At 35.8% G+C, this 26,261-nt stretch overlaps 1 protein-coding gene across 2 annotated transcripts in view; it reads left to right on the top strand.

The window, feature by feature from the left end:
* The window catches only part of PARP8 (poly(ADP-ribose) polymerase family member 8), a 169,035-nt gene extending 143,073 nt beyond the window's left edge, over nt 1–25,962 (top strand). For both annotated transcript variants that reach the window (XM_005604281.4, XM_005604282.4), the window contains 9 exons: nt 1,160–1,227; nt 2,984–3,032; nt 4,461–4,573; nt 4,809–4,881; nt 6,114–6,183; nt 8,867–8,940; nt 10,067–10,136; nt 10,996–11,080; nt 21,479–25,962. In XM_005604281.4, coding sequence (XP_005604338.1) covers nt 1,160–1,227; nt 2,984–3,032; nt 4,461–4,573; nt 4,809–4,881; nt 6,114–6,183; nt 8,867–8,940; nt 10,067–10,136; nt 10,996–11,080; nt 21,479–21,581 — 705 coding nt within the window. In that variant the 3' untranslated portion in view covers nt 21,582–25,962. The remainder of the gene's footprint in view (nt 1–1,159; nt 1,228–2,983; nt 3,033–4,460; nt 4,574–4,808; nt 4,882–6,113; nt 6,184–8,866; nt 8,941–10,066; nt 10,137–10,995; nt 11,081–21,478) is intronic.
* Nucleotides 25,963–26,261: the final 299 nt, after the last annotated feature.

The following is a 26,261-nucleotide window of genomic DNA, read 5'->3' as shown; positions in this document are numbered from 1 at the left end:
AGCTGCAAAACTCTGATCAGCTCTCTGCCAAAATTGCTTTCTTTATTCTGGGTCATGTGTAAGTTATTTTAATAGGAGGCGATTGAGTGTCAGCCTCAGAAGTTAGAGGCCCATGTTGTATAATTCACTCATCAATGATGTGGCCTGTGACCTTGAACAAGTTGCTTAATTGCTTGATGCCTCAGTTTCTTGACTGTCAAAATGGTAAATGGTAATGCTGCACCCTCTGTCAGCGTACATTTCATACGGATGCTGTCAAGTTCTACTGTGTCACATTCTTTAAACCTCTTCAAATAAATATAACGCTATACTGCCCTATATTCTAGAATGTACTCCCCTATAGATAGACCTAAATTGTCACGGAAAGATTGCCCTTTGTTCTCTGAAAAGCTTAACTGGGTAAATTCCATTAAATGTTTTAAGAAAAAGAGCTCTTCTTAGGTAAATTTTGTTCAGGCTTCTCTTGTAGAGATCTGTACCTAAGTCAGTATCCTCAGATCTGAGCAGGAGTAACCGCTTTACAAGTTTTGCTTTGATGTTAGTTGAAAAACAGTCATTGTCAAAGAGACACGCACGGGACACTTGTTAAAGGTGGCAAGACAGATTTTATTTGAGGACTGCAGTAGGGGAGAGAGACTGCAGTGTGAGCTGAGCTCACCTCCAAGTAGGACAAAGGTGACTGAGGTTCTTAAAGCGAGAACAGAAAGCCGCCATGGAGAAGTAAAAAAAAGGGGACTGTGTGGAAAGGGAAAATACAGAAGAGGGATAAGTGGAGAGTTACTGAAAGGTTAGCAGTGTGCATCGGTATGACATACCTTTTGTGGTTTGGCACCGTTGGGTTTTCTTGAACAAAGACTCAGCCGGGAGCCTGGGATCATCTTTAGGGACGTGGCCTCCTACGTGGGAGCCAGGCTGAAGTTTGATCAAGCCTAGTAGCAAATGTGTGGACGAGTCCTTTGTGTTGCCAGAAGTTCAGAGTTCACACCATGGGGGCTCGGGGGGTGCAATTAGGGTAATTGTCGCTGTCACCATGTCACAGCCACAGATTTTCAAGTTTAACTAGATTAGGCATACCAGTTCAATCTGATTTTCCTTTTGCAAAAAAGAAATAAAAAAGAATTTTTAAGAAAAATGAAGAACTGTAATGACTTTTTTTCAGGCACCCTATCTGGAAATCAAGAAGCAGATGGATAAACAAGACCCCCTTGCTCATCCCCTGCTGCAATGGTATAAAATTTTAATTTTCCTCTTAATGAAAACAGCATCATTTTCTACTGCCTGCTTTAAGGGAAAAAAAAAAAAAAAAAGCCTATTTCCCAAGACCTGCAATGCTACAGTTCTACAAGCCTGTGAGGCCTGGTGATTTTATAATCCAAGAGTCCTTAAATGACTCTCACTTTAATTAAAACTTGTACATCACAAGGGGAAGAAAATGCTGTCCTGTGCACTACACGGGTAGGCAATGTATTTGACGGCAGTTTGTCTATAGTTTTAAAAAATGTGATTAACTGGATTCCAGGGTGAAGCGGTTTTGGTTCATTTATTTTTCTCGTTAACTGAGGGCTGAGTGATAAAACTCACTGTTTCAGTACTTAGTACTGAAAATCTTTCTAAAAGGTATGTCTTGTGTAATTTCCTTCCCTAACAAGGACAGCATAAATTTGATGAACTCTTTGTTTGATGACTGCAGATGATGCTCTGTTTCCGACTGAGCCTGGGGAGGGCCGTAGCATTAGTCCAGCACGGGTCCTGCAAGGAGGGCCAGACCAGGAACAGGACAGGTGGACTGAGAGCGCCCCTTGCTACACGTGCTTCAAGTAATTTACCCTCTGGTTTCTCATTTGCAAAATGAAAACAGTCATACCTACTCACCCTTCCTCTGAGGGTTTTATGTACCTCTCTCTTTGAAATCACTGAAAACTCAAAGGCTATGTTTACCACGATTACCATGCAGTAATACAAATGTAAAGACTATAAGAGATGGATCTGATTGAGTACTTATTCCATACCACAACAAGGAAGTTTTTAAAAAGTATATAAAGATGGGCGAAGGAGAAAGAAGCTGGCCACCTCATCATTCTGGTACTCAACTTTCACTCAGTCAAAACTTTGCAGTACGCATTTAATTTAGTCAAATGAGACCATGACAAAAATTAGGTTTACAGGTCTTTGTATCTTTTATGATCTATTATGAAAATTCTCACTAGTCAAATAAAATAACACAGTTTTCATTTTAACTTTTTAAATTCTCACATTGTCGTATTCCAAATGAAGGTAAAAATTTCAAGTATCTAATCTCTTTCTTATTTCCCTGAAGTTAACCTGTCAACTTTTAATTATTTGGGATCATTTTTTTCAGCTTGTTAGTCACTCTTTCAAGGAAAAGAAAGTCTAACAAAATGTTTTACAATTTTCCCAACTTATTATTTTGTATATGGAAAAGCATTAAATAATGAGTTCTTTCAGATACCTGAATTCAATTTTTTCAACTTCGGTGTCTAAATGTGTTGAATAACAGTTTGTATATATAAATTATTGTACAAATCAGCCCGAAGAGATCCTCAAATATTTAAAGAAAAGGACCTTTATAAAAACTCGTTCCTAAATAAGCATTGTAGGGAGGAGCAAAGGAAGCAGAGGTATGAATCAACTTCTGATCTTTGTGTTTAGATTATCCCTATTTGAAAGTATATCCAGAGATGTTCATTTTGCTGATATTTGAGATTGAGATTATTAAACATTATATCTTCTTAGGTTTTAAGGAAGTATTTCTCTGTTTTTTTCAGATTATCTTTTTTGTTACATAAGCTCTTAATTGTTTGAGGAAGCAAAGCAAAATAATATAATGTAATTATTTTGTAAAATTATTATTCAGTTTAGTTCATGTCACTGCAAAAATAAATTTAAATCCCTTGCGAGCTAAGGAAGAAACTTTATATTTGGCATATATTTGTGACTGATGGATTATTTTAATTAATTTCAGGGTTATTTCAAGTAATAGGTCACATATTGTGAAACTGCCAGTTAACAGGGTAAGTCGTTTTTTCACATATACGAACAGAAATGGGAGGAGTTCTTATTGGTTGGGAGAACTGACCCGTGTGGTTTTTAGCCAGCCTCTGCAGGAAACTGAAGTAGACTCAGCATAAGCCTAATTCTTCAATTTGAAATTGCCATATGTGCACCAGCTCCAAGCTGTTCCAAGATATCAAATTCAAATTCAGGCTGCTACCCTGAACTTCTAAGTAAATAAGAGTCAATATGAAATCGTTTAGTTATTCTACAAGTGATAGAAAGTATATTATCTAGAGGCCGGCCCCGTGGCAGAGTGGTTAAGTTTGCCCACTCCGCTTTGGCGGCCCAGGGTTTCGCTGGTTTGGATCCTGGATGTGGACATGGCACAGCTCGTCAGGCCAGGTTGAGGGGGCATCCCACATGCCACAACTAGAAGGACCCACAGCTAAAAAAACACAACTATGTGCTGGGGGGGATTTGGGGAGAAAAAAGCAGAGAGCAACAAAAGAAAAGAAGGTTGGCAACAGTTGTTAGCTCAGGTGCCAGTCTTTAAGAAAAGAAAAAAAAAAAAAGAATATTATCTAGAGATTGACCAGAGGAAGGTAATGTGCTTTTTATCATTGTCAGTTTCATGTTGGCACAGTTCCACTTTTCTATTTCGAAGAAGATGTTGCCTCCAGATATCTCCCTTATCAGCCTAATACGCTTACAAAATAAAAAAAAAGCTAATGGACTCTGATCTCAGTTCTGATCGTCATCTAAGAGCAGGATCTAAAATCTCGGCTCTCCTGTCTGTTGGGAATCTCTAAACTGTGAGATTCCTCTGTATTGTATTTTTATATAAGGTTATTCCTAGGTGAAACGGCAGCATTTAGAAAATGTTTGTCAAGCAACTAATCCAAAAGGTTCTGATTTTGTTTCTTTCCATGAACAAAGGGTAAAACTATATTTGAATGTAGGCAATTTCTAATTTTATAAATATATGCAAATAAAGCATAATGATGATAATTTTTGCAATTTTAATATCTTGAATTAACTTTTCTGCTTAGCAAACTCTCAGAATATTTCCCCCGTTGAATAGCTAGTGTATACTTAGGGAAATCAATAATGAAAATCTTAAAAAGAAATGTAATTAGGAAGCAGATCTGCTTGAATGTGATTGATTACATGGTGTATTCCAAGCTAAGTATAAATGCCTTTGGATTGTCTGTCTCCTGTTCCTTTTCCATCAGCCTAAAGAATTACCCTTTGTATCAGCAATTCCATATGATTTATCATTTATGCAGGTTTTTTTTTTAAATGAATGGTCCTGTTAATGTGATTAGCCTAAAATTACTGTGGTTTGAAACTAGATAATTCTTAATCCAGTAAAATCTGAAATCGTCAGCAGCCTGATTATATGTTAAATTTGACATGTTTTCATTTGTCGTTGTTTTAAACGGCAGCAATTGAAGTTTATGCATACTCCACATCAGTTCCTTCTTCTCAGCAGTCCACCAGCCAAAGAATCCAATTTTAGAGCTGCTAAAAAACTCTTTGGAAGCACCTTTGCATTTCAGTGAGTATGGCTTAATGTTGATGGGGGTGTGTCTCCGTCTCAGTCTTCCATAATGTGTGGGGAGGAAACCATTCTCTTTTAGTAGTTGGCTATTAACACTGAAGAGTGTACTACATAATACTTGACTTGGAAACTCAGAACTTTCAGAAGGCGCCATGACTTATTATATTGTGACCACATTGAAAGATCACTGATTTTTGGTTTTGCCTTTTCCTTCTCCACCTCTGTGTTTTAGTGGCTCACACATTGAAAACTGGCACTCCATCCTGAGGAACGGTCTGGTTGTTGCTTCTAATACAAGACTGCAGGTAAATTCTCTGAATGCTTTGACAAGCCTTCATTCTTCTTCAGTCTTGGAGTTCAGTAAGCAATCCTGGTGTTATGTTTTTACTTGCAAAAGGGGAAGCCTGTAAGCTTCAAATAATTACCTGGAATTCTAATGGGCATAAATGATTTTCATGAAATAACCAAAGCAGAATTGATCTATACACAGTATAAGGATGAAAAGAAAAAGAAAATTGAGTTCCCTGTAAAAAAAAAATCATAAAATCACTTTGAACTTAAGTAGAAAAAAATCATCATTGCAAAAAGTAAAACCATACAAGCATTTTGACTGCTAATTCAACACACATTTCTCGAGCTCTGCCTCGGTGTGAATACTTTAAGAGAAGAACTGATAGAGCTAAGAATAAACAAAGTGGAGAATGGACCCCAAAAGGCCATCTGCCACCTGCTTCTCGGCCTCCAGGGCAGCACTGGGAGTTAGCAGGACGTCCTGGATATAGTCCCCATCCTTCCTTTATGCCCCTCGTCTCCAACGTCCCACTTCACTCTCCGACAGCTGGTTTTCATCTGACGATGTAAGGAGATCAGGAAATAAGATGCTCACCTGTGCTAGGTCTCACACTCTGATGGCAGGTCAGATGATTCAGTTGAATATAAATGTCAGTAAATGCACATTTATTGAATTAATATTCAGTTCGTACTACATAGAGTACAAGGGCCTTAGAACATAGAGATAATAAGAGAGAATTTTAATTGTTCTGAGTACAGTAGTTTCTTAGACCAGTCGAAGAGTTTTAGTTAACGAAACTCTGTAACTTGAAAATTTTAGAGGACTATAAGAATGGGTGTTGTACAATGGCAATCTGAATAGGATACTTTGTTGATAGACTAGGATGTGAGTCCTAATCAAAATTCTGTCACATATGTTTCAGCCTGTTTTGTTTTCAGAATTTTAGATTCATTAACGGAAACGCCTACTGTCGTGTTTTCTAATAAGTGACTCTCTTTGTCATTGGTAGAGTGGAAAACCTTTATCAAGGATTTTTTTCTCTGGCTATCGTTTTCCACATATCAATGCACTCTGAATTTTAACGACAAGGATCTAAGTACTCTTTTCAAATTAGATCTTTGAATAAGAGATTTATTATTTTCTGAGTTAATGCAACAACATGAGACTGATTGCCTTCTTTTGTAAAAATGCTAACATTTGAAACCGTTGACTGACCCCTTTCTCTCCCACCTCTTCACATTTTAGCTCCACGGTGCAATGTATGGAAGTGGAATCTATCTTAGTCCAATGTCAAGCATATCATTTGGTTACTCAGGTAAGCTTGTGTTTGACTTCTCACCTCAAATTTATTAGGTTTTTAATTTTTTATTGTCGTATATTCCAGGCACAATATTCTATTAAGTGAGTGAAGCTTATTTGGTATATTTTTATTAAATTCATTTGATAAATGTCAGAAGTGAAAACTAAGCTCACATGTCAAGATGAATTTATGATACTTGTCCTAGTGGATAAGATGGAATGTGTGTTTTGTCAATTTCAAAATGAATTTTAATTTTCTTTCAGTAGTTTCTGCATTTATTCCATCCACAAGTAAATACAGAGAATATAGTATATGCAAATCATTAAGTAAAGCGCTGAAAAGTATACATACATATTAATCCACTATCATTGAGTGTAATTCTATATCCTGCCGACTTCTAATATTTGGATTATTCTATATCCCATAAAGAAGTTTTGAGCACTATGGAAAATTTAGGATTAGAAAAGCACCCTCAAAGCCATCTTACTTATTGACAACTTCTTGTTAATATTTTGGTGAGATTGTGTAAAAAAATTATTCTGGAATAAATTGAAACCATGTGCTGAGGAGGAGCCTAGTAAATTCAAAATATGGAAAGAATGATCACCAAATTATTAGCATTGATAATCCTCAGGTGGTGAAATTTGGGATGATTTCTTCTTTACACTTTAAAATTTTTTGGAGTATTCCACAGTGATCACTGTGAGTCTTTAGAACAATAACTTATTCTGTTTAAATATAAAGTAATTATGCCTATTGTAAAGAAATTGAAACTATACAGAATTGTATAAAATAACAAATGAACTTTTTGTTATTTTTCACAATCTCAGTGTTTAGTGTATTTCCCTTCAGACTTTTAAATGCTTTTATATTCATATTCCTGCATATGTAGTTGGTTTTGCTTGTGTGCTCATATGTGTGTGCACTCCTATGTGTGTATGTGGTTATATGATGACATAACTTCAGAAGATGTCATTCACATGATGTCTGGGTGGTAAGTTTCAAGATCCTCATATTATAGAAATGGATACTCAGAGAGGTCCAATAACTAGGTGAATGTTAACAGGCCTACCTGTCTAATTCCTTCGCCCAAGTTCATGCTCTTTCACCACAGCAAGTTGTTTTTCAGTGTTCCACCCAACCCTTTCCAGAGCACACATCCTAAGAGCACCAGGTGGACTCTGTTTCTTTTCTGACCACCTCAGAGGTCACATGGTGTCACTTCCCACGTCCAATATTGGTCCACCCAGTCACAAGCCCATCCATATTCAAGGGTTAGGGAATTAGATTCCGTCTCCTGTTGAAAGGGTGGCCAAGTCACATTGTAAAAAAGCATATGTGTTGAGAAATATTGTTGCAGTGGTCTTTGAAAACACAGTATGCCAAAATAATAGTAAGAAAATAAATACCAGGAAGAATCAGACAGTGTAGGAAATAGAGTAACATAGTTCAGTGGAGAAAACAAAATCAGCATAAATCAGACTCTAAATCTTATTAAAACAGAACACAATAAAAAACTAATATAAAACCAGTTTAAAGAAATAAGTATATCTTTAGTGTGGCTAAGGAACATCATCAAGTTCTGTCATTTTTTGTTTTTTGTACTGGTGTATAGACTCCTTAGATGGGTTCATGGAAAGGATTGTGGGAGATACAGAAGGATGTAAAATTTGTCTATGTGAATGTTCATTTGTCTGGGGCCAGGGTCCATTGCTTTCATCAAATTCTTCAAGTGTCCTTGATCTGAAAATAAATTTGAGAAGCACTGCAGTATGATAAGGGAACTTCACAGTTGGTTTTGAGGACTACAAGTCTAGAGAGTAGAGAACAGAACAGTCTCTTTGTGTATGATGGCCTTTGTCTTTCCCTCAGAGCTGTGTGTCTGAAACCCTAGGCCTGCTCCTCAACCTGACCCCACGCACCTCTGTCCCTTGGGGTGGATGTCTGACTTAGAAAGGGTCTTGGCCACACCATTTGCAATTTGGTCCACAGGCTTTGCCGTTTCTCCTTAAGCCTTCTTTTGGAAGAGCAATCAAAAAAATCAACATACTTCTCAACCTCAGGACAGTAGATGAGCATTTTCAAATAAAGTATGGCTACAAATCTACCTATTCTGAAACAGATACTAGTTTTAGTTCTGTTCTGTCTAAACTATTTCACAGTAAAAAATCATGGCATTAACAGAGTATAAACTAAGACTTGCGAGTATGATAGACAAAAGCACTTATATAATTTTCGTTTATTAGGAGAAATAGTAAATTCTACATAGAACTGAGCATATATCAACAATTCACAAAGTTAAGTTGCAGTGCAGATAGATTTTTCTGATACTGTTTGTATTTCCCATCCCTTTGCTAACCAGGTGATAAGAATGAAAGTTAGATTCTAAAAGCCTTTCAAACCAAGTTTTAAGCATTTTCTAATAATATCAGTTTTATGCAAGAGAATTTCGTATCCCTGTTTCAATGCAAAGAAAAACAAACTAGATTTTCCACTCTCTAATTCAATGAGGACTTCCAAAACCCACTGACTTTCCACCCCAGGTGCTGAGGGCACAGCAGCTGCTCCCATTGTGACCATCTGTGGCCTGATGCAATCAAACCTTTCCTAAAGTGGAACTTTGCGGTGTAGATGGATTCTATTTTGAGTTGCATCATACAGCTTTGTTCGTAAATTGTTATCTTGCTGATGTTTTCAGGGATGAACAAGAAGCAGAAGGTGTCAGCCAAGGATGAGCCAGCGTCAAGCAGTAAAAGCAGCAGTGCCTCTCAGGTGTTGTACCGACTCAAGTGGCCATGTATGATGAGTGAACTCTAGCTTCATTCGCCAGCAGGACCTCAATAAATACTCAGGCTTTTTAAGTCTGCAAAATTATTTTAAGTGGTCATTACTCATGAAGTAATAAAACTCACCCTAAAATGCAATAACCAGAATGCCTTTATTCAATAAATATTCAATAAGTATTTATTGAGCTCCCACTATAGTGCTAGAGACTCTCCTAGGCATTGGGCTGCAGTGATGATCAAAAATAGACAAATCCACTTGGAGCCTACATTCTACTGAGTGAATATAAATATATATTTAGATAGAAAGAATGCTAGGTGGTGGTAAATATTAATGGAGAAAAATCAGGGGAAATGCATGTTGAATGCTATGGGATGGAAGATGGAACCAGAATGAAATGGGGTAGTCAGGAAAGGATTCTCTGAGAAGATTATATGTGAATAAAGGCCTATAGGCAGTGAGCCGTATGGCTCTCTGGGAGAAAGAACATTCCAGGTAGACAGAAGAGCAAGCACAAATCCTTTGTTGTTTTAGAGAAAATAAATATTCTGGACAAATTAAAAATCCATCTGATGAATACTGTGACTTTAAATTAAAAAGAAAAAGGATAGCCAATTTAATATCTAAAAACAAAAACAGAACCTCAGATTTTCTACATGAGATGGTTCTGAAACCTCTGTGGCTTAGTTAATGATGCTATAAAAATGGGTTGGTTTTGGGTAGTTAGATGATCTGGAATAATTGGTTTTAATGTTCGAAAATATCATGCAACTTTAATTTTGTTTCCCTTGAAATAAAGATGTCAGGCTTCCAGTAAAAATACATTTGGGTTCTAATTCTATGTTGTGAGGCTGTTGAACGTTAATTTAGCATTTTTCAGTTCACTTATCTTGAGAGTGATTTAATAATGATTATATACAGAAATTAGACAATACAACAAATATAACTTGACATTGAGAGAAAATTCCAGGATATTTGCTACTAGTCTAGATAGGCTTTTTTTTTTTTTTTTAATCTGGAGCTATCTTAGTAACCGTTATTTTTAATGATGATCAGTTTTTTTTCAGCAACTGCCCTATTTTTATTCTAATTTTTAAATTCTTTTGGAACTTAGTCACAGAAAAAAGGACAGCAATCTCAGTTCCTGCAAAGCCGTAACTTAAAATGCATAGCCTTATGTGAAGGTAAGTTGAACGTTTTACAAACCTCATAGTATTAATTCTCTGTCTTACCTATCTTTAAGAATTCAAGTGTATTTACAGAATGCTCATGACGGAGTAGTGGAAGCACTATTCTTTATGACCATCTCTAAGGGCACAAATGGAAAACGGGTGCGATAGAGATCATAGAGGTTAAAATCAAAGAGGAGAATTGGCAAGAATTCAGATAGAGCAATATTTTATTCTTGGCAGATCTTTCAGAATTGTAATTATGTCTTTCTGATGAAGTATTGCTTATCTCTCTTGTTAATATACCACCTCCTCTTTGAGTTGGTTTTTGAATGTATAATACCTTGAAAAATCTGAAAGATAACCAAGCAGTGAGAAGATAACCCAATAGGTCTTTCTGCTCCTACACTGAAATCATTCTTTTATTCCAAACTTAGGACAGAAAAATTGATAGGCGATTTGCAAGATCATATAGTTTTCTTTGTTCTTGCTTTAAAATCTCATTTTAGCTAAAAATGCATTTTTTCTTCTTATGTTGGGAGTTTCAGTAGCCATGGTTAACCATCTTTGAAGTTTTCAACACTTGATGGTTAAATAAGACACGAGGTTGCTTTCTGCATAGTTTCCAAGTGAGGACCTGTTTGCTTTTGATAATACACAAGTGATTTCCTTCCTGTTGTTACACTAATCACGTTCAAAACATAAAATTGTTACATGGCATTTTATTGTATTTATTTTCATTTCTTGATAGCTAATAAGGTTAAACATTTTCCATATATTAATTTGTGCATGTATTTTTGCTTTTAGATTTCTAAGAGAAGGGATATGGTTGCTTAAAATAAAATAGTTCTGTAATGTTATCTTCCACCCGCAGTGATCACCTCACCTGACCTGCACAAACATGGAGAGATTTGGGTTGTCCCGAATACTGATCATGTCTGCACACGATTCTTTTTTGTGTAAGTGTGAAGGCTCAAATGTGTCTGTTACTATCTTCTCCATGAATGAGGTAGTAGTGACACTACATTGTTATTTAGGTTACTTTAGTGGCGAATATATAGCAGACAGGCAATTTCTACTCAACTTAGTGTTTTTGTTATATTTTCGATAAGCTATAAAAAGCAAAGTGACATTTAAATGCCGTTAACTTAGAAAAACTGGAGAAAAAAATCTCTTTAACCATCTATCTGTTGTGTGTATATGTATATCTGTGTATATATATATATAAAGATAGATGTGTACACACCTATACATATATACACTTTATAGGTTTTTAAAAAACTAGAAGTGGGAATGGAGAAAACAATAATGAGAAGGTCCTGTCCCTATAAAAAGTTGATTTACGTTCCATATAATATAGGCTGGCAATGCAGGGCATATTGATGTGGATTCTTTGACACATCTGTATCGTAAGAGCTGCATTAAAATATAAAAGCATTTGTTTTAATCTCTAAAGAATGAGTGCAGTAGGTCTGTCTGGTTTTCTCCCCACCCTTGCTTGACTCCCAACCTTTTTCCTATGCCTGTTTCTTCTTCATCCATGGTCCTGTCACAGAAAAGACCTCGGGGAACAGTTGAGTATATCTGTTTTGTACTTTTATGTAGTTTTCTAAAAAGAAGCTGGAAAAATGCACTGGCTTGTTTTATAAGCCATGTCAAAATAGCTACATCAAGATCTCTTCGATATATACTGTATCCATAGCACGCTATGCCCACAGCATCTGATCTGTTAGCTTATTGTTATTTGTAATGAAAATTTTGTGAACTACCTGGTTTTATTTTGGATGGTATGAAAACTGTGACTTTCTTATGATACAGATTTATGTATTATGTATCTATGTATCTTCTATGTTTATGATACAAATTAATACATAAATTACATATTTGAGACATATACGTATCTATAGATTTCTTTCTTAACGGCGAGGCAGCAGTGAGTATTGTGGAAGGAGCCCCGCTTTTGATCAGACAGTTTGTGTCCAGGCTCACCAGTTACTAGTAAGGTGACGTTAGCCAAGTTGCATAACCTCCATAAGCTTCATCAGTAGGTAGAATGTTGTATCATCTATAGATACAATAAAATAAGATATCTACCTGTGTCAGTCAGAATCCCAACAGGAAACCGATGGCTTTTGATAAATATGATCATTTCTATCATCCACAAGTAGATTACTTACAAAGGTGTGGTTACAGGGGAACCGCAGGTCTTAGGTCTAGTGTAGTAACGTGGATCTAGTGGCGCCAGAGCTGTTATACATCCCCAGGTCCAAACGGACAAGAACAAGAAGCAGTGATCAGAACATGGTAGGAGAAAGCTTTCTAGTTCAGTGGCTTTGAATGGAGTCATGGTCTCCCGTTGAGGGACTTAGGCATCCCAAGGGTCCCTTATGGGGCTGGAATCAAGGGAAACCTTGACCTTGCCCTTCTGCCAGTGTCCTTCTGTGGCTCCCCATTGGTCAAACCCTACAAGAAATTTGAAGACAAGGAAGCATATTGACGGAGTCCATATAGGTCAGCTTACTGGGGCAGAATGCATGGTAGAGAAGGGCGCCATGTGACTCTGGAGGCCCTAGGAAAGCTGGCTGCACACTACTTTTGAAGGTTAATATTTGGATTAAGTTTACACAATGCAGATCTCCATGGAAAGGCACTCATTAGATATTTTTTCCCTGCTGCTTTCTTGACCATCTTGACTATTATTCACTGTTCAAAGATCGACCTTCCAAAAGACACCTCCAGTCACAAAGTTATTCCATTGAGTAACCTTAAGATTTTGACAGAAAAGTAACTCCAAAGTCCTTCCTTAGCCTGACATTAATCAGTTAATCTCCTCTTTTTGGCATCTTTCTAAAATTCAAATTTATTGAGCAAAGTGAACAGCTTTAGATACGTAAGTAGGCAGTAAACATTTCTAGTATTATTTCCTTGAAATTTTACATAAATTGCATGAGAGATAAATCTGTAGGGATATACGTTTGGGTGTGTATGTGTGTTTACTGGAGAGAAGGACTTCTACATTTTCTAAGAATAAAAAATGGAGGAAAGACTATCTGAAGAAAAGAGTGTACTTTCAGTACACTCAGACTTTCCAGATAATACAAAGGAAAAAATTCTATTAAGATAATGATTTTCATCTCTCTATAAACACAAATGAGATTTCATCCTTTCTCTCTGCTCCCTCAAGAGAGAAAGGACTAATTAAGGAAAATTGATAAGATTCAAAACACATCAAAAGGAGAATCCATTCACTAATTAATATACATTCTAATTACAACCATCAGTTTCTTTCTTTATAAAAGATATAATCAAAGATTTCTACTAGTATTGTGCCTCCCTAGTGAGTGATAACATCTAGGAAAGAATAAATTGATAAGAAAGAAATTAGTTATCCCAGATGTACCGTAATCAGATGGAAACTCATTTGCTATTCTTATTTTATTCTAATTTTTTTTTTTAACAATATGTGATCTCTTATGTTAGAAGCTTGGCCTGATGACTAGGATATAAATCAGTGAGGCTTCCTTTTTTATCTAAGTGAAAATGTTAAAAATTAAAATAACTTCTATGCTAATCTGATTTCCAGAGTGAAGGAGATAATAAAAGTCATTTAGTATCCTTATCACATTCTTTCCCAACAAATAAACACCATCACAGAATGAGAGAAAAATTGGGGGGAAATTTTAGGTAACACACTGCTGTCTCAGAAAAAATTGAAGGTAAAATTTAAAGGAAGATTTCTGTTATAAAAAAAAAGGAAGGAGCCAGCCCAGTGGCGTAATGGTTGAGTTCTCATGTTCCAATTCATGGATTTGGATCCTGGGTGCAGACCTACACACTGCTCCTCAAGCCATGCTGTGGTGGTGTCCCACATACAAAATAGAGGAAGATTGTCACAGATGTTTGCTCAGTGACAGTCTTTCTTGCCAAAACAAACAAACAAATTAACAAACAAGAGAATGAGATGTTTGAAAAAATTTTGTTGTAAAATTTCAAGAATGAATAAACTTAATCAAATATAAGTGCTTTAGGCAAAATGTAATAATTCAGATATTATAAACAGATTCCAGCCAATTTTGAGTGTTTAGGAATTATTGCTAAAGCTTGATTTCCTTGATGACCTTAAGACACGTCTGTGCAAAGACATTAACGTCAATATGTAGAAATAAGACAGCTGTTTTAAAAAGGGCTAGAAGCCGGGCTTAAACAGGGCCTGTGAAAACCGAATAAACATATTGTGCTCTAGTCATATACAACAAAAATGTTTATTTCACAGTGAGTGGAAATTTTAGAGCTAGAGAAGAAAACTTACTGTTGGTATTTTTCATAAATAGGATTAAATAATAAAATTCAAGATAAGGTAATTGATGATTTGGCAAGTTAACAGAATGTGTGTATCTGGTGCCATGGGCTCCCCCATGGTACATCACCCCCAACCACTGCCATAGTGAAAACTCTTAGAGATGGGAGTATGTCTTCTCCCTCTACTGTCTGGGACCAAAGAAAGGTTAAGAAGCATTAGGTTTGCATAACCTGCTTGTTTGATTTCCATATTTAATGCTTTAGTGTAGAGTGGGCTGATCTGCAGATGAATTCTTCCCATATTTTGTCTATTACATAAATTTAAGGTCTATACCGCCTTCTATTTCTCAGAACATTTCAAGAAGTTCAGAAATTTAAGAACAGAAATGACCAAATAAAACAGACCATCTGCAGAAAAGAAGCAGGTTATTTTCAGGTCCTTGAGTCAAGCAGAGCTCAGTGCTAAATAAATTTCAGGAATTCCTTCCAAAGTCTATTTTATCTTTTAAGGTCTTGCTCAAATACCCCCTCTTCCCTGAAGCTCCTGATCAGAATTAATCTCTCTTCCTGGTGTTGCTACAGTTCACTGCAGAACTTCTATTTAAAATTCAGTTTGTTCCTCATATCTGACTCTTCCACAAGGCTGTGAACTCCTAAGGGGCAGCCTCCTACTCTTGTTTTTACCTCTCTTGCATCACCTTGCACAGTACCTGATGCACAGTTGCTTATCGGTAAATTTTTAATGAACGCACTAAAGGCAAAAAGGAAAATATTTTGGATTATATATGGTTTTTAAGTCAAAATTTAAAATATATCTATAGAGGCAGGTACAAGAAAAGTTCAGGAAAGAAGAACTGTAGAGGGGCCATTAAGTGAAATAAGAGGTATCTTTCATCATGATTTTGCAAAAGTTGAACAATGTTCAATTGGGAATGTAGTGAGGAGAAAACTTCTTTATAAAGTTAGAAGACGAAACATTCAGTCATGGCTCAGTGAAGCTGGGTGACATCAAGCTGTGTGACATCAAGCTGACACGATCAGGGAACTTTGCTTTATCCCCAGTCTAGTATATCCAATTTCTCTGTCTCCAGCCCAGATGTCTTCCCAGGGTTTAAACTGCCACATCACTCCCCTACTTAAAGCTCTTCAGCTGTTGCTTACTACTTATAAGATGAAGTTCAGGCTCCTTTACAGAGGGAACCAGCTAGCTCCTCAGCCCTTTATTCTTCCTTGAGTACCACCAGAGGAAGGTCAAGGAGACCCAAGTCCCAGCCTCTTGGCCCACCATTGCTCACCTCAAGATGTAGGGCTTCACAGTCTGAACTGTATGCTGTCACTTGCACACTTCATGCTTTTGCTCTTTCCTTTCTCCGGTAAACTGGGGAGACCCTCATACCTACTCATGTAATTCCCATTCCTCTTTTCAATCTTAGTGCATGCTTTCCTTCCTCCCAGAAGCTTCCCTTGACTCCTTCATGCTGCTTCTACATGTTACTCTATAATTCCCTGGGTAGGTGTTTATCTTTGTATTATATTTTTTTATATATGGTCTTCTGCATTACTCTGTATACTTCTTGAGGTCAGGGACTATGCGTCTCATTTGTCTTTGCATGCCTCGCATAGTGCTTGGCAGATGAGTAGGAATGAATGAATTGCCCACATTATAACTGCATGCTGGGTATATCCCCTTGAAAAGCCTGCTAATACCTTAAAATCAATATGTACAAAGTGGAGCCCATTATTGCTAAATTCTAACCAACTTGTCAACCTCCCCAGTCTATGCAGTGATTTTGCGTATGGGAGAGACTTGAAACCTGAGCTGTAGTTGTTTTCAATTTATTTTTCCTTACTCATTGTCATTGTCAGCTCCCCAGTAGATCTTTTCACAGTTTTCTCCTATCAATACCTTTGTTTCCATGCCTATATCATTCTCTCTCCCAGAGCACACCAAAAGATTACTGGTTATTTTCTATGCTTACTAGTTATTCTCTATGCTTCTAATTTCTTCATTGCTCCCAATCTATTTTGTGCAATGCCAGATTTATTCAACAGTATCATTATTACACTAGTGATAACTGTTCAGTGTAGAGAAACTGAAATCACAGGTAAACAAAAAAGGAGAAAATCACCCATAATATCCCCACTTAGAGTTAACTACGGTCAGTCTTTTGATGTATAGCCTATATTTCTATGCATATAAAATTTTAATATCATATTACTTACACCCCGTCAACTTTCCTAAAGCAGAGTTTTGATTATCCCTTGCTCCTACAGGCTGATAGATATTAACAAATAAAGGCATGGCATTCTGCAACATAGAGCCCATTTTACCTCACTTCCATTACCAGTACAAACCACTGATTGAATAAAATTATTATCCAAGCTTTTTCTTGAAAACAAATTGGAGTTGCTTCTCCCACTCTTTTGCTCATTCATTTCAGCTGATTGGCCTTCTCACCAGCTCAGCCTTTAGACTATCTTTCAAGGCTTCACTACATGGTCTTTTCCATGATACCTTTCATGATGTCCCAGTCAGACATGATGTCTGGCGTTTACTCTGGGTTTTCCTCGCCCTTTCTTTGCACCACCCCAGGCTGCGTTGTCCTACAGTTATTTGCATGACTCTCCTCTAGTAAAATGCAAATTCTCTGCATTTTTGGAAATTTCACATCTTGTGCAGAAACACTTAATACATATTCAATGAAAGCAGTGACGAAAAACCAAATAGTCTAACTTGATGACGAGATATACGAGGGCTATGAAGTGGACGTTGCGCTTACAGCATGAGATTTCTTACAGGGAATTTGGACAAGTGCTGGATATCATTCAGTTCACAGTGAATATCTCCTCTCTATTGCTAATGAAAAGCAGTGCCTCATTTCTGGGTTCTAGATTTGGAGAGACAGAAAAGAAATACATGTATGCCAATCTTAAAACTATCACAAAGCTGCTATATCAGTTTGAGAATAAAGGTTGCCAGTACATTCAAAAGTTTTTATCCATGAAAATACTTAACATACCCAAGATAGTTCCAGATAGCTAAATCTCATCTATTGCTTTATTTTCTCTTTCAGAGCTTTTTATTTTTTAAATTTTTTTTGAGAAAGATTAGCCCTGAGCTAACGTCTGTTGCCAATTCTCCTCTTTTTGCTGAGCTAACATTCATGCCCGTCTTCCTCCACTTTATATGTGGGACGGCTACCACAGCATGGCTTGCCAAGCGGTGTCATGTCCGCACCCGGGATCTGAACTGGCGAACCCCAGGCCGCCAAAGTGGAACAGGCACACTTAACCACTGCGCCACCAGGCTGGCCCCTCTTTCAGAGCTTTTAAATCAAATTCGTTTATTTTTTATTAAAATTTTAGTAATCTTTTTATTCTCCTGGGAACATAAGTAATTTCTGTCTCCTTTGAGATGGTGTCATTTTTCCTTCTGCAGAAAACCCCAGTCAAATGTATCATTTCCCTGTTGATATCATTCTTGCTCTATTTCTTGTTTGAATTTTGTTGCTTTCTGGACGTAAATGAACTTCACTGTTACATTAACAACCTATGTTTGTCTGCAATACTAATAAATAGCTGCAAAATATTCTATATGCCATATCGTAATAAGTGTCCTAATGCCACTAGTAATTCATGTGTCTAAGCCCTGCCACTTGACCAAATTAAATGATAGTTTGTTTTTCCTTTATTATAATACATACTTCATGGTTTAAGACACCTGAATACCTTTGGCCAATCTTATCCTTCAACCTACAGCTGTTGTGTTTTCTTATGGGTTTCAAAGACAAGGGAAAAATATGCATTTTTCTTAATACTTTCAATCTCAGTCTTTCCCTCTTGTTCTCTCCTCCCCCATGCTCTTTCTGTCTTAAATTGCTGTAGTTTATTTAAAGAATGTAAGTCTCCTCTCCGTTAACTTCAAATACTTTTTAAGTGTCAGTGATCATGTAATATTTGGGGAGAGCACAGGCCTCCAGTTGACCTGGGAATGGAGTGAGGCGGGGAGTGGTGGGACATGACTAGACAGGAACTTTAGATTTAAATTATGAAGGGCCCTGGCATGCCATGCCGGTGACATTGGATTTTGTTCTGCAAGTGAAGCAGAGGGCATTTGTATCACTCTAGCAGGGCAGAGATGACTCTTGTAGGAAGGATCATGGAGATAAGTGTGGAGACAGAGAGATCAATTATAATGTTGTTACAATATCTAGGTCAGTGTTTCTCACTGCAGAAGGAAATGTGTTTGACATTGTGACTTGGCCAAAAACAATGCTCACTTTGTGTGGTGCAGTCAATATTCTGTGTCCTATTCTGTTCTAATTTCATTGAAAAATGCTAACCTGGACAACCTAAATTAATTTCAAAACCCACTAATTGTACACAGCCTGCAACTTGAAAATCACTCCTTTAGATAAATGATCATGAAGGCCTAACTGAAGGTAACGGCATTGGATGGAGACAAGATGCAACTGGAAACAATTAGGAAAATAGAAGCAAGATAACTTGATGATTTATTGATTTCAGCACTAAGGGTTAAGAATGACTGAATTTCTTATTAGAAGAGTGGGCAGATGATGGTAATTCAAAATGAGATATTGATAGAGTAAAAAGGAGCAGTCAGGGTAAAAAATTAAGCTCAGTTTTGAATATATTATATTTGTGGTTTTTGTGGGAAAATTATGGTTAGGGAAAGATGTAAGGATTGGAGGTTGAGTTTAAGAATCAGCGTGTGGGTGATAGTTAAAACAGTGGGGGAGATTGAAATAATTGAGAGTTTGCAATCATAAGAAGAGAGAACAGTGAGGAGTGAATTGTGGATAAAACCAGCATTGAAATGGGAGGCCAGGATGCAATGAAAGAGGCTGAGGATTCATAATCAAAGGACTAACTAGGGAGTGAAGAGATAATGTAGCTTCTGCTGTATCACATGCTGCAGACATAGTGGATAAAATCTCCTGAATTCATCACCTAGGAGGCCATGGGCAACTGTTGTCAGTACTTGTCAGTAGAGTATAGGGTTGGAAGAATGACTGCAGTGGGTTGAGGAAAAAATGAAAAGTTATAAAGTATTATAGAGAAATCTTAAAGATTAATATTCTTTTAAAGTGAAAAGAATAGAGTTGATAGTATGTAGGCTGGCTATCAGTTAAGCTGAGCATATCTTATTCAATGTTATGTCCAAAGTATAGATGACATAGTAGGTGTGTTGACTATAGCAAAATTGCCATAGAAATAGAACAAACATAAATGCATATTAGGAAATTTAGAGTAGAGATACGTATGGACTGGTGTCTGAAATTGGGAAGCCCTAAAGAACCAGAACAGTTCTAAGACCTGCCACTCTTCCCACTTCTCTGCAAGCACTATGGTTTTCTTTGTGTCTGCTCCATTCTCTTTTTGTTAGTCTCTTTTGTTTTTTGTAATCTAAATCCTAGAGGAGCTAGCCCAATTGACTTGGTAAAACACTTTTATCTCCCTTGGGCTGAGCCTTCAAGCCGGGTTGCCTTCCCAGCCTTGGCTCAGAATTATGGATAGCTTAGGGTTTACCTTTGGTCCAATGGGTAGCCAAGATTTATGCAAAAACTAGGCTAACATATTTTACCTGCCCAACAAAATATATCTTTACACAATTTGTCACGAAACACCTGATTAGATCTAGACAGTGCTAGAGCATTTCACTTTATACATTCTCTAGTTCTTAACAGAGCACTTACTGTTTGATCTCTTAAGAAAATATTTATAACTGGTATAAGTACCACATAGCCCCTTCTTTTTCTTACAGTAATGTTTCACCATTGGGTGTCATATATACATATGTGTGTGTATATTTGTGTGTGTGTGTGTATATATATATATGTGCATACACAAATACAAATACATTTGTGTGTATATATATATGTATACACAATACACATTTGTGTGTGTGTATATTTATGTATACACACTTGTATGGTAAGAATTAACCAAGTATACAGGCAACCTTGAGTCATTTCTTAGGAGTTTAAGCTTGATACAGATGCAGTTATCACTAGGTATTTGAGCAGTCGATTATGTAAGGACCCAAATTCTCATTGCTCTATGTCATCTGTTTCATTTTCCTCTACTGTGCTATTTCAGGAGAATTTAAGTACGACCAGGAAGAGACAGTGACACACATTAATCTTTGAGACACTGTGCTTACACCCCTGGTTATCTATTTTGAAGTAATTACCACTTCTCTAAAGCTTCTGTCTTGATTCATTTTGGGGAATTAAAATTAATTCATCACCTATTCTACTTTGAATATTATCATGGAAGTTTAAAAATTCATTCTTGGGAAATTCTTATTGCCCGAGGAAGTTTATTTGAGGAAATGAATTATCATCCAAAATGTAATTATTTCTTTCTAAAGGACTTAGTTATTGCTGTTCTTTAATGTTATATTTTCACTTCTGTTGCTTAGCTCAACTTAGCCGACTTGCATTCTTATGTGAAGTATCAGCGTAAATAAGAACATGTTGTAGTCAGACCAAATAGAGCAACCAACGATAAGAAAAAAAATGCAGCACCGATTCCAACAGAATAATAATGAGAAGGCAGGCATGGCAAAGGAGCAGTGGCAGAAAGTGAAGTAATTTCGAAGAATGTCACTGATCAGATTGAAGTAGGAGTGGAGTTAAGAAGTATAGAACCTAAGGAATATAAAGTTGAAGTTGGTATGTTCTTTCAGGGTAGGCTTCATATAACAACTGCTGTGGGAAATGTTTGCAAGGCCGAAGACAGTGGGGTGCTTCCTGCAACTCAGCCAGTGCTTTATGTGGGGCTAGAAAAAGTTAAAATTAAAAAGGAAGGAAGGGGCCAATTAGGGCATGACATAAAATAATCATGTGTTTGGTAATGCAAGCAATTCTATGTTTAGTGATGTGAACATATTATTAAATACAACTAAGAAATGACTGTTTTTTGCTCTTGATTCCCTTGTGCTGTATTTTAGGCATCAAATAGCATTTCTAAGCAGTTTTAAGTGGTTTTTGCATATTTTTGAATGTTTTATGTTTCTGTGTTTTGTGTTGTAGCTATGAAGATGGCCAAGTGGGAGATGCAAATATTAACACACAAGAAGGAGGCATTCACAAAGAGATCCTTCGAGTAATTGGTAATCAAACTGCTACTGGTTAAAGGACCACCGTTTAATTAACATGATTTGAAAGCCTTCCTCGCGTTCAAAGCTGGATTTTGAACTGAAGAAGATGATAAAATAATTTATTGTTATTATAAACAAAATTAACCCTTTGAATACTGATTTTTTTCTTAGTATTTCTAAGTATCTCATTAAATACCTAAAATGGTATAAAATTTATCAATTGTAGGGTTATGGAATCTAGTAATAAAATTACAACAGCACTTAAACTGAAGTTTGGGTTGCTCACACAATAAACAGATTGAAAAAACAGTTTTGTGCTGATATTTTTATATTAAACTCTTTAATTGGAAATTTGGTATTATATACCGACATTTTAGGATACCAAAATAGAATTGAGAACATTTTATAATGGCATCTAAATCTGTAAGATACTTTGCAATAAGTATAATGTTTGCACTTTCTGATGTGCTATATAATTAGTGGTATGAACATTTGAATATTTTGGGGAGGGATGTTTCCTATTCTGTTATTTTTCCTTATACAAAAACAGTTAGGTCTTAGATGCAGTGCTTTGCCCAAAAGTATGTAATACACATATCTAAAGATTCAAGCATCAAAATATGTGATGGTGCATATATGTGTGTACATACACATATACGTATGTTGACAGCAGAGATGGCACAGCTCCACAATGCTATTCTTATTCAATGAAAAGAAAGTAATATTCAGTAAGCAGTAAATCTGGACATAAACCAAGATATGAGCCAAATTTACCATAATTCACTCACTGAAAATATTTGTGGACAGTTTTCCTATTTGTTTAAAGAATTTTTCCCTTCAGTTAAAATTCAACTCTTTTTATAATGTTATCTAAAAGTCATAAAATTTGGGGAACATAGATACCCCTGGTGGACTAAATCTATATTCAAGTAATCATATGTTGAAAAGAAAGGCCTCAGAATTTAAACAAACCGTATATATTTTTTATTTCCTACAATGGAACATTTTTAAAATTTATTTATACCACACCAGCATTTTTATATTTTTTCATCTAATACCTCTGCTTATTTTTTTTCGTATTGAGAAAGAAGACAAACTTTGAAGTTTCTTTTATATTAAAAGAACACAAATAAGTTTATAGAGAACAAGAACACCAGCTCTCAGCATTCTCCTTCCAAAAGTCATGTGCTCATCAAAATCATTTCTGTTTCTTTGGGTCCTAAAGTTCTTATTCATCACAAGTTTTAATTGACAGTGTTTATTTTCCTACGTGATGTCTTCGAAAGAAGGCCATTCATGAGAGCAGTTTAATTAGTGAGTTTGCCACTCTATTCAAACCCTGAATCAAGGCTCATATCTGATTCTAATTTATTTGGAAAGAAAAATATAAAAGTGTATAGTGATTTGCAAATATAATGTTATAACTTCTGTGTTTATTTCCTTTGGCATAAAAGGTGAGAAAAAGAGGTCAGACACATTGTTAAGAGTTGCTATTTGGGAAATATTTACTAATAGTTTGTTTTCTTATGTGGTAAGTAATTGATATGCCACGTATTTCTGCAAAAATAGACTTGAAGTGGTTGGAATATTAATCATTGTGATAGGATCCGCTTAAAACATTGATCTGTTTTGACTTGTGCCTCTGAACTCAAAGGCAGACTGAGGGATAATGTTGACACGATAGGGCCAAGATGTAGTATCTTATTTAGTGTTCTGTGACCAGATATTTGAAGACTTTACGTGGGCAAGAGGACTACTTTCTTCTTTCTGCCGAGTCTCCCAGATTCCTTTGACTGTGTTTTAAAAACATGTTTAACCAACAGAATTAAATTTGGGGAACATTCTATATATGACATAGATATGAAGATGTAATAGCATGATTTGGAAATTGAGGGCTTGGAACCCCAGCTGTTTGGCTATTAGGACCACTGAGGCACCTCTGAAGACTCTCTGTAGTGCCTCCAAGCGTAATTTAAAACCACTGACCTAATCCACTACGACTTGACTTAACAGTTGAATGATGTAAAGAGTATAGTATTAGAATCTGAACTGGAAGGGTAACGTGGAGGACTCAAGGAAGTTGATCTAGCAGAGCAAGGAAAGTAGTGGATAGTTTTAATGTCTACTATATATTACAAGCAGTAGGCATCTTTTATGATAAAATAAGATGTCTTCTAATGATAACTACTCGAATGCTATTGCAATACAGAATGACATTTTAAGTTTGTTTCAAAAAATTGTGTCAGAGCCTTTGTAAGCAAATATTTTCATTGAGCTTTTGATATTGGAAAATGATAGTATGCTGATGCTTATCTTTATTTCTAAAGAATCTAATTTCAATAGACACTACTATTAAATGAATATCATGCTTCCAGAATCCAAGAAGGTCCTTAAAATTTAGAAGTTTAAACATCATTATCATGCCTTGATTCAGTCACCCCATTAAGGTATTATCTATTGACTTATTTGATGCTTCCAAACATGTGATATTGTATGTATTTATATAATCGTTTGAAGTATGTTCACTGATGCTTTGTAATAGTTATATTAATTGTGTAGCCATTACTACTTAATATTAATCCATGGAGCAAAGGCAATCATTTATTTTCATTCTTGAAGTAGAGGAAGAAAAACCCAATTTGTTAGTCCTACTTTTTCCTGCATTACTGTCTTTGTAAAATTTCACTATGAATAATTTGTCCTCTTTTGTTGTCCACTGTATTAAAAAAGGGGAGAAAATGGTTGAACAGAGAAAAAAGTAATAATATACATAGAACATAGTGCTATAGCATACTTTATGGTAAGGTACTTTGGGTGTCTTAGATTGCGTTATGTGGAAGTGATTTTTATTTTTGTTGCTCAGCGGATCTCAGTGAAGTGTTGGATTTGAAGGTGGTTTTTAAATTTAAAATTTAAATATAAGAGTGTCACATCCTTAAACTTGCTATCAAATATTATGTGATATGAGAAACCAACCCAAACCATTGTTAGTGCTCTGAATATTTCTCATTGAAAAATTTAAGAGTTTAGAAAAGAAATCCCTCAATTATTCTCCCCTTTGCTAAAAGAAAAGAAACCTTTAATGTGCAAGTCTATAAATCTTTAATATCACTGAATGGGTTTTAGCAGTACTTGGTACCATAATACCATAACTTGCCTTGGGGCGTGGAGTTTCAGAAAATTTTAAGGAAAAACTCATCATCCTTGTTAAAGTCTCGATGACTCCATCAGATAGTAATTTAACATGTCATGAAGGGCCAACTCAGCCTTGGACCATCTACCATCCAAATATATAGATTTCATGGTGACACTTGAAGCACACTTTAAAAATATTATGATGTTCTTCTATTGTCCTGCTGAATTCTTCATTATAACACTACCTCAAGACAAATGATAGGCTGTATGTTAAGGTAAATTGGGTTTCCAGTATAAGAAACAAATAAAATCTCACACATAGAAGTCATCAGATAATTCAACAGTCTGGATGTAGATATTGTCAGTTACCTCTTGACAATGCGTTAATACAGATGGTTCAATCACTGGTGTTGAATGACATAGTTAACACCCAATGAGTTAGGTGAAAGGGTTTCAAGTTGCAAAATTTGAAAATAATTAGTTCCTTTTAAGATTGGTTTTCTACATGGGTCAATTTTATGTCGTTTCACCTAAAGACACAAACAGTTGCCCACTCTAAACAGTTAAAGGATTAAAATACCCAACTGCTATGCCAGAATGGCAGACTGAATATTCGAGTATTTTGGTATTGAATGCCTGCTAAATTTTTGCCAGATTCTATATAAATTTGATGTATATTATTACTCAGTAAATTTTTCTTGGGGATTTTCTATACGCTATGATATATTAGGATAAGTTTTTGTAGGTCAAAAGAATTTCAAGTAGTTTTTAGACAAAACATATCCATGAGTGTGAAAAAGCTGTGTTGAAGAATAGATTACATTACACATTTACCAGCTAGTCAGTAAAAAATAGTGCTTATTTACATAGTCAACATAATTTAATGTTCTAAAAATAATTTCTTCAACCCACCCAATATTTAATGTATCATTTGAGATTTTAAAAAACGCAGCCACTCCTTTATGTAAACATTAAGATATGCCTATGTTTCTTTAACTATACAGCCTTCTTTACAATAAATTTCTTGACTTTTGTGCACAAAATAGTATTGCAACCTGCTATTTAGCCTTTGGTGCCTTAGAGTTACTATAAATATCTAACAATATGTACATTATGTAAATACTGCCAAGAGATCACTAAGGCCAAATATTTTCTCTATTCACTTTTTATTGCACTTGCTTTCTATTGCTACTTAAGCCTCTTTTATCCAGCTTTGTAATAGTTCTAACATTGTAGCCAATGTAAATGTTTACTTTCAATAAATCTGAATTTGTTCAACAAGTATGGTATATGTGGGCACTATTTTGAAAACTCGGTTAGGCCTTAGGTTCTCCTCATGATGAATCTTGCTTCTGGGGACTAAGTATTTGAAGTTCTCAACAAACTCTAAAAATGATGTTGCCCTTTTCACTTATAAAATACTTTTAAAATAAGAGGGAATAAAAAAACTCTTTTCTTACCGGTAGTCCCCAAATAGTTGTGATAGATTTTAATTGGTCGAGAGCACCATTTTGATTTTAAATTCTGTCAAGAAATATAGGATTGAAACAAAAGATTTTATACATTTTATATGTGTGCTC

The sequence above is a fragment of the Equus caballus genome, chromosome 21, assembly GCF_041296265.1.
Source record: "Equus caballus isolate H_3958 breed thoroughbred chromosome 21, TB-T2T, whole genome shotgun sequence".
NCBI classification, from domain to species: Eukaryota; Metazoa; Chordata; class Mammalia; order Perissodactyla; family Equidae; genus Equus; species Equus caballus.
The sequence above is the reverse complement of the archived record's forward strand: the minus strand, read 5'-3'. Positions and strand labels throughout refer to the sequence as shown.